At 37.0% G+C, this 8,959-nt stretch overlaps 1 protein-coding gene across 1 annotated transcript in view; it reads right to left on the bottom strand.

The window, feature by feature from the left end:
- The window catches only part of LOC117112333 (folate receptor beta-like), a 10,539-nt gene extending 7,443 nt beyond the window's left edge, over positions 1–3,096 (bottom strand). The window contains exons 1-3 of the mRNA XM_033255410.1: positions 2,935–3,096; positions 1,716–1,884; positions 623–811 (exon numbers count right to left, since the gene is read on the bottom strand). Of these exons, the coding sequence (XP_033111301.1) occupies positions 623–811; positions 1,716–1,884; positions 2,935–2,957 (381 nt within the window). The 5' untranslated portion in view covers positions 2,958–3,096. The remainder of the gene's footprint in view (positions 1–622; positions 812–1,715; positions 1,885–2,934) is intronic.
- Between the last annotated feature and the right edge of the window lie 5,863 nt (positions 3,097–8,959).

The raw sequence follows: 8,959 nt of genomic DNA on the forward strand, positions 1-8,959 counted from the left end.
CCCAGTAATGGCGCCGACAATAGAGGGCGACACTCAAAAATGTTCTTTTGGATAGGTCTATAGTCATGATGTGCTTACATATAGTCATGATGTGCCCATATACAGTCATGATGTACCCATATATAGTCATGATGTGCCCATATATAGTCATGATGTGCCCATATACAGGCATGATGTGCCTCTATATAGTCATGATGTACCCATATATGGTCATGATGTGCCTATATATTTAGTCATGATGTGCCTATATATGGTCCTGATGTGATGTCATCATGCCATATTTAGGCATGTCACATGTTTTGTCAAATAAAATTTGATAATATGGACAGGGCTAAAGACATGCTTTAAGCCGGTTTTTACACTCTAGGCAAATTTATTCAACCATGAATGAACCATTGGTTTATTCGCACACTCACATCTCTATCAGAGTTTTTCGCTTCAGTGAAATCAGTAGTTCGAACTTTTTCAAATTTTTGCAAAGGGAAAAATGCAAAACCAACCAGACCTCAGGAAGTGAACCAACGCTTCTGATTCGCGCGAATAAATTTGCCTAGTTTAAAACCGGCTTAAACTAGATTTAATATTACATTCTGTATCATAGGATCTGCAAAACTGAACTTACGGGCACGAGCCACGGTGCAACGTTTGGTGAGCACTCATAAAAACAAAGGTCATGGTTCAAAAAAGCTGTACATGCTTTAGAGAGCTGAGTGTCACAATGATGCCAGTTGAAATTCAACCAGGAATGTGATTGGTGAAGTCCCCTCGTTGTTTCTTCTGTACAGCATGAGAGTTCTTTATATTGGTTACACTGTGGAAACATTCAACATTCATTAGTTATAATCAACAGTAGAAAAAAAAAAATTGTATTAGTATAAAATAATACAATAATTAGAATATTGTTTTGAAATTTTAAATGTTTGACAGTTTTCGAATGCATTTTCTTCTTTTATAACAGTAATAATAATAAATAATAACAACAACAATAACAACAATATAATAATAAAATAATATTAATAACAAAATACAGTAACAAATAATAATAATAATAATAATAATAATAATTACGGTCGAAAATTTCACGGTAATGAAATTTGTTTGTGTTGTGATCAAAAGTTTAAACGTTTAGTATATTCAAACACCAACACAGATGAGCTACTTTTCGAATAATTATTATTATTAGTAGTATTTGCTCTAGTTTTCCTCAACAGCCTGATCACAGCATAATGTAAATGGAGACCACTGCAATTGACTGGTCAGTGGTAAGTTGTTAAGGTCAGTGAGGTTAGACAGTGCACGGTTTATAAAGCATTTAAAGAGTATTTTGAATGTGGTACATTTATGAATTGGTATGTATAATGAATGTTCATGAGCGCAAAGGGGAAGAATATTTTCATGAGTTTAAAGATGGTTCCATTTGACAAGACGGAGCAGAGTAGAATGGAACAGTCAATCTTTTAACAAATGAAACTGTTCTTTCTATTGCATGAATAAAAACATTTATTTTAACACACCCAAAATAGAATCTTGTCATTTCATATTTTATGAAAAAAATATACAAATGCAAGGTGGAACTAAATATCCATGATGAGTTACAAAATGGATGAATAACCGATGTCACATGATACAAAATCTAATCAAATGACAGGGAAGTGTGTTTTTATAAAAGTCAATGAAGCTGTTGAAGGAAAGTAGTTACATGATATATTTTTTACCTGACCAAATAAATTACTTTCTGGTCCTGGCTTAGTCTTGTGATTTACTCCATCAAGACAACGATTCAAATATGCTTCAACTGAATCTTCTGAACTGGTCATAGTGACTGTTGAGAAAAAGATGAGCCACAACGCCAAATCCATGACATATAACTCACCCATTAAGGCACTGTGAAGGACAAAAATACAGTATAAAATTTAATATTTTTTACTTATATTTTGGCACATGGGCCATAATGCCAGAATTTCCTCCAAGCAGGGAGGTGTTAGTGGTCTGACGGGGGAGGGGGATGTTAATTATTGGTGGGGTACAAGAGCGTAGTGCTAGTGCAGTTCATTGGATAAGCCCTACAGTACTTCTTGGCTGTAATTGGTTCTTTAATTGGTTCTATAATATATGCTGTAGACTAAAAGTTTACAAGTTTTTATAGTATCAATTAAAGACTAGATGAAATTCTTCTAAGTAATAATAATAATCATAATTCCTTTCCTCCAACAGGAGGAAAGGAATAAGTGATCATACGGTGGGGTGGGGGGTCTGTTAACTATTGGTGGGGTACAAGAGTGTAGTCCTAGTGGTGGTCCATTGGCTAAGCCCCTACTTTTTGGCCATTTTAAGTTATTCTGACACATACAGTATTTTAATAAAATGATTTTTCTTTCCAATTTAAAGAAAATTTTTTCTTCTTCTGTCCATCTGACAAATAGCGTCCAACAGGGGGGGCCTGACCTGTCGGACAGGAGAGCATGAGAACTCATCACCTCTGGCTCGGGAAGGGGAAGATCCAGAGATGTCCGAAAGGGGGAGGAGCAATCAAGAGAAAACTAGTCTAGTAATAATCAAGAGAAAACTAGTAACAATAAACTAGAGTCCGGGACGCCGAAAATAACCTCTAGAATCTCAGAGGCATTTTGGTAGGCCTAGATCAATTTTTTTTTTGCAATAGGAAAGGGGGGGGGGAGGGTGCGGGGTCGTCATGTTAGGCCTACTATACTACTACTAACATATCATGCCATATCTACCTAGAGAGAAAGCCCACTACGACTACTACTACTACTACTTAGGCTAGGTCCAGAGGTCTGGTGGTACGGCCTAGCTAGCCTCTAGGGGGGGCCTACTGTAGGCCTAGTCCTGCTAGGCTAGGCCTAGCTTTATGGTTTATATAATAATTACTGTATTAGATTTTCAAAACACATTTATAGCTTCTCATAATCTTACCACTGACAAACAAATTTCTTCATATTCTCAGTAAGTTTCAACGGACTCCCTCAATGTTTACTTCACCGTACATGGCGCGTCTCCGTCCCCGTGCGACTCGCTTTCTTTCTTTTTTTCCGTTCGCTCAGCGTGCGTGAGGTGAGTACAGGCTGATGAAATCAAACTACCCACGTGTGACGATTTTACTAGCTTCATATGGAACGCCAAAATGGCCATAGTAATACAGTAAAACCCTATAAGGCGACACCCTCGGGACCCCAAAAGCGTCCCTTTAATAGGAGTATCCCCTGAATATGGTACCTCTATTCAGGGGACATTGACCACAAATGTGAAAGTTTACCCTTAATAGAGATTTTTTGGCATGATTTCGTACAATGATGACATAGATTCTTTGTATAGGCTATTTTAATTGGCCTAAGATAAGAATAAGTTGCAGCTTTTATTATTACTAATTTATAACAATAATTTTTATTAATTCTGATTCATTAAGATATGAAACAACAGAAATGTTATTAAAACAACAAAAGTTGCACATGTTCCCAATATTGTTTCATGATTCGAGTGCAATGTTAATAACCAAATATTCCTTTTTTAATTAGGTCTTTCTATTGGATGTACAAGATAGCGTAGAGTAACAACTTAAATAACTCAGGATACAGGCTGTAATGTATACACTAAACAAGAAATCTCCATGTCAAAATTAAAAGATTGTATTATATGAAGTACAGAAACACTTGCACTAGGCCTACATACCAATTTCCATTCTAAATATTGAGAGGAAAAATTCTGGTCAAAATATAAATTTGAATGAATTTTTACACTACTGTAAAATTTGTTTTGATACAATAAAAAAGTGTCCTTTTATAGAGGTTAAAATGTATTGATTTGTTGACCATTTGGCACATTCAGAAAGTGTCGCCGTCCCCTTAATAGGGGTTGGCCATAGTGTTAAAATATTTCCCCTCGTTTTCACGGAGAGGTGTCCCCTTAATAGGGGTACATGAATGTGTGTCACAAAGAAGGGGTTCTACTTTATCACTTATCATTAAACTTTGTAAATTTATTTACCCTGGGTGAATTCATAACTGATAAGATTGAAGATATATTTAGCCTAAAAATATCAAGAACCACCGTTAATAGTTACTATGTTCATTATTTCATTTAAAAACCATATTAAAAAATAAACATGTTCTATCAGAATAAAACTAAATTTAAAGAATTTTTTATTGGTGGAAAAAATAATAGAGATTTATAACACCTTGAAAAAAATGATCTGGTTCTGGTTCGACGATACAACCCAAAAAACTCATAGGGGTTTACAAGATAAAATCGAAAATAAATAGTCCCATAATATCAAATAACTATAAAACACGTAAAAAAGCCGCGTTTTACCTTGAAATACCGTAGTACCCCAGAACACGTTATTTTGTGCTTGTAGTAGATTATACAAGTTTCAAAATACCAGAATTGTTTTAGCCCTGTGACCTTTTTTTTTTTTTTGTTAGATTGATAGTTGTTGTGATGACGTAGTTATAATAATGATTATAATGATTGTAGCCGGACCGGAAGTTGAAGAATGGAAAATATATAAAGAAAGGTAAGTGAATAGTAGCGACGTTTCGATATAATATCAGCAGAGCTTCATGAGGCTGATAATAGATCTGATATTTGATCTAAACGTCGCAATTACGTACTTATTCATTGGTTTCAATTCATTACCTTCCTTCACTATTTGGAAACTTAATTAAATTATTCGAAGGAAAATATTTAAGCCTTCATCTATTTTACGGGATTTTTTTTCATATTGATAGAATGTGAATGGAATTAGCTGCACATGATCCTACACAGGAATAAAGATGTTCAACATTACGTCAGGGGCGGATTCACTAGTAGTAGTAGTGGGCGAAGTCGGCGCTATATCTGACGAAGATCGTTGATACCCTGCGCAGCATAATGTGTAGAGCGCCGCCAACATACACACAAAGTTTGGATTACTTCAATTCTCAGTCCTCTGCTTTTAACAAGAGTTGCTTCTTGGCTGCCCTTGAGATTGCAGTCAAACAACCAAGAACATGTGGGAGACAAGTGCATCGTACCAATGTGCCAGCGGATTTACCAGAAATGTATTATCGAAAAGCAGTTACAATCCCATTTCTTGACCACCTCAACCAGCAAATGAATGCAAGAATCACAGACCTACATTCAAAAGCATCAATGGGGTTGAAGTTGGTGCCGTCAATATTGACGTGGATTTCCAATTCTTTACAGACGACATTCCATGTGTAAATAGCCTGGAGCTGAGCTACAACAATGGGCTTTGCTTTGGCGTTCGAAGACAGACAGAAAAGCCCAACAGCATTCAGTTGCCTTGAAGGATATTGACGAAGTGTTTTTTGCCAACATATCTATCTGCAATTCTGAAAATATGCGCAACGTTTCCTGTGACAAGTTACGAATGTGAAAAGAGTATTAGTGCAGATTTCTTAAGACGTACTTTTGAGATCCACTATGGTGTCTGACCGTATCATCATTGGCGTTAATATATATTCATCGTATTGTTAATAGTAGAAATAGTAAAAGCATTTGCTATTAGGCAACCAAGCAAAATATAACCTACCAATGATTGTTAGTGCAAACATAAAATCTCCGAAACTCCGATCGGGGACAGTATAGTTTACGTACTCTATTTAAGCGTAGCCATTGTTATTAATGTCTTTTAGAACGTTTAAAAAAAAATATTATAGAATGTTATAAAATTTAATTGCCTACTGCCTTCAATAATATTCATCGTATATACTCCCATATAAGGCAACCCGCGTGCAAGACGACCCCCGAGTTTGAGAAGGTTATTGGACGATATTTCGGGCGTATAAGACCCCCTATTTATAAGACACCCCCCCCCCCCCCAACCTATTTTCAACGTTGTAATTTATTTGTTGCTGATGGATGGATGGATAAAAACATCCAAATATGGGGCTAATCTTCAAAAATACAATTTTATGGGCTTTTAAAAACCAATCTATCTATCCATTTACCGTATATACTCCCATATAAGGCAACCCGCGTATAAGACGACCCCCTGATTTTGAGAAGGTTTTTGGACGATTTATCTGTCGCACGTATGACGACCCACTGTTTTCCGATCGTAACTTACTATTTTAAGCCTCTTCTTATAAAAGAGTATATACGATAAAATGTAGATATTTTATCGAATTAAAGGCCTACCGGTACTTCATTTCGTATTGTTCATACCCATTGCATCATATCACTGTGTCTATGCAAGTAAATATAGGAAAATGCTGACAAACCAAATTGTATTTGCTTCCTTTATTAAACCGTCTAAAACTGAAACAAAGCGAAACAGGCAACGCTTCCAGGGGCCTTCGCGTCACGTCAAAATATTGGGGGGGGGGGGGCGGGTGGGATAAAATAATTTTGTTATCAACATTAATACATTATGCTAAGTTTCATCTTTGTAAGCGCATAAGACATTGCAAATTATTTCTGTAATAGTCTTTTGAAGTGTGTAAAGCTCCATTTTATCCCATACATAGTCAAAGAATTAGGGGGCGGGGATGATACAATGGACCATCCCTCCTTGTCAAATATTGGGGGATATATCCTCTATCCCCCTGGGATCTACGCCTATGGCCCTTGGTGGCCCCGGTCCCCCACCCTATGGGAGAGGGATACCCTCCCAAACTCTCCCCCTCTGACCTACGGTCCTCGATGGACCGCTTCACCACCATCCCCCCTCCCCCGGCTCAGAAATCCTGGATCCGCCACTGTACGTTGATTTGTTTATTAACGATTCCTTATGCAAAACAACATTAATAACGAAATAAAATTTTGGTTTCGTTCATTGTTCCTTTATCAATGGTGAAAGACAACGCACAGTGTGTATAAACTGACAGCAGAGGTCCCCGACGGTCGTTGGCCGACGCGATTCTATGGAGAACGCATCACATGAGTAATTCCGTTCTAGCGTCGCGTCGTCGAAGAAATCGAAAGCTCCGGACCCTACTGACAATCAGCAGACGGTGTTGCGTCGTTCCCCTTCCCACATTCACGATTTTTGCTACTATGGAGCACGATTTTAAAAACGTTTCAAAATTGCGCTCTATCGTAGTGATTCGTACTCAAAAAGTTCAAGTTTTACGTTTCATCAAGACGCTACTAGGACTAATGCATGCGATAGTGCGACGACATTTTTAGGAATTATAACGATAGAGTTACGATTTGTGACGACGTACTACGAATTACCAAAATATTAATTTGACGTCACTACGATTTTACAAAAACGCAAGCACGACGTTAGAACACGATTTAACAAGACAAACATCATATGACATGACAAAAAAGCGCACTGTTCAAACACCATTTGCAAGCTGCTGCTATAGAAGAGGGAAATTTGTTTTTGCTATTTGAAATTTTGCTGCTACAGTTTTGATAATCAAGAGAAAGCGTCGGTCACGCCGAATGCATAGGCCTAAACGAAGTGTATGGGTACAGCCATGGCTCTTACATCGTCCATATTTTAGACAGTATGAACACTTGCTTGTAAAGTTAAATAGAGAAGACCAAAGAGGCTTCAGAATCTTCCTCCAAGTGAGCAAGGAATGTTCAGTGTGTTGAAAAACCTTTCTGACACAGAGCCACGTGATATACCACGGTCTTGATGGTATCTTGGTGGCATCGTATCTAATCGTCTCAGCACATCAGCGACGTCTTGGCTTGTCGTAGGTGTCGTTGGTAGTGCGAATGTACAAGACATAGTCACGACGACAACCTTACGCCACTCACACGATGCCGCTGCGGTTACGATTGAGCACGATTTTTTTTTAACATTCCAAAAAAAATCGTGCTCCATCACGATGACATTAATATCCAGTACGATGCAATACGATGAATTTGTTTGACCACGACATTTACGACGACGCCATTGCGATTTTTAAAAATTGAAAATTCGTGCTCTGTCGTAATCGTGAATGTGGGAAAGGGGCAGTGGAGTTGGATTAGTCAGCCGACGGCCGTACGACGCAGTGAGTGCCCGGAATGGGCATTATGTCTATGTAGAAAATAAATAAAGAAATTGAAGACAAAAATGTAAGCACAGAGTTTTTATTTAATGATAAAAACAATCATTGCACACATTAGGCAACTATACAAAGCGCTTTTCCTGTTTACAAAATTATATAGGCATATTCCATGTTTCACTTAGGCCTATTTGGTTTTACAAAGACAGTTTTACTTAATTTTCATTTTTATAAAAGTTGCATCAAAAATACAAAACTCAATTCAAGTAAGAATATCGTATTCCTACAAGTCGTAAAACTTTGATTAAATAGAAAAAATAATACTGAAAGGAAATAATTTAATAATAATAATAATAATAATTAGTGTAGTTTTATATAGCGCACATATCCATATAATGTAAGATGCTCAGGGCGCTTGATATGTCTACTAGGAACTCGACCAATGCCTACATAGCATACTACGCAATTTCAAAACAGCAGATGCACTGATTATGTTTAAATAACAAAAACATGCCAAGTAAAGAGAGGGAAGCCACGACCCAATGAAATGTGTAACTATTCGCCCTCCTCTCTTTATTTTTTTACGGTACCATGTTAATCGATTCAAGGATTACTGCGTTTTTAAAGTTTCGTTGCATATATCGCAAATAATAACATAAATTTTAAGCTCTGTCCACACTATCAAATTTTCTTTGACAAAAAACTGTTGTATGTCCATATATAGTCATAATGTGCCCATTTATAGTCATGATGTGCCCATATATAGTCAGGATGCGCCCATATATAGTCATGATGTGCCCATATATAGTCATTATGTGCCTATATATAGACATGATGTGCCCATATAGTCATGATGTGCCCAAATATAGTCATTATGTGACCATATATAGTCATTATGTGCCCATATATAGTCATGATGTGCCCATATATAGTCATGATGTGCCCATATATAGTCATGATGTGCCCATATATAGTCATGATGGGCCCAT

The sequence above is a fragment of the Anneissia japonica genome, unplaced genomic scaffold (genome assembly GCF_011630105.1).
Source record: "Anneissia japonica isolate Jap-2015-1 unplaced genomic scaffold, ASM1163010v1 scaffold288117_len521816_cov214, whole genome shotgun sequence".
In the NCBI taxonomy this organism is placed as follows: domain Eukaryota; kingdom Metazoa; phylum Echinodermata; class Crinoidea; order Comatulida; family Comatulidae; genus Anneissia; species Anneissia japonica.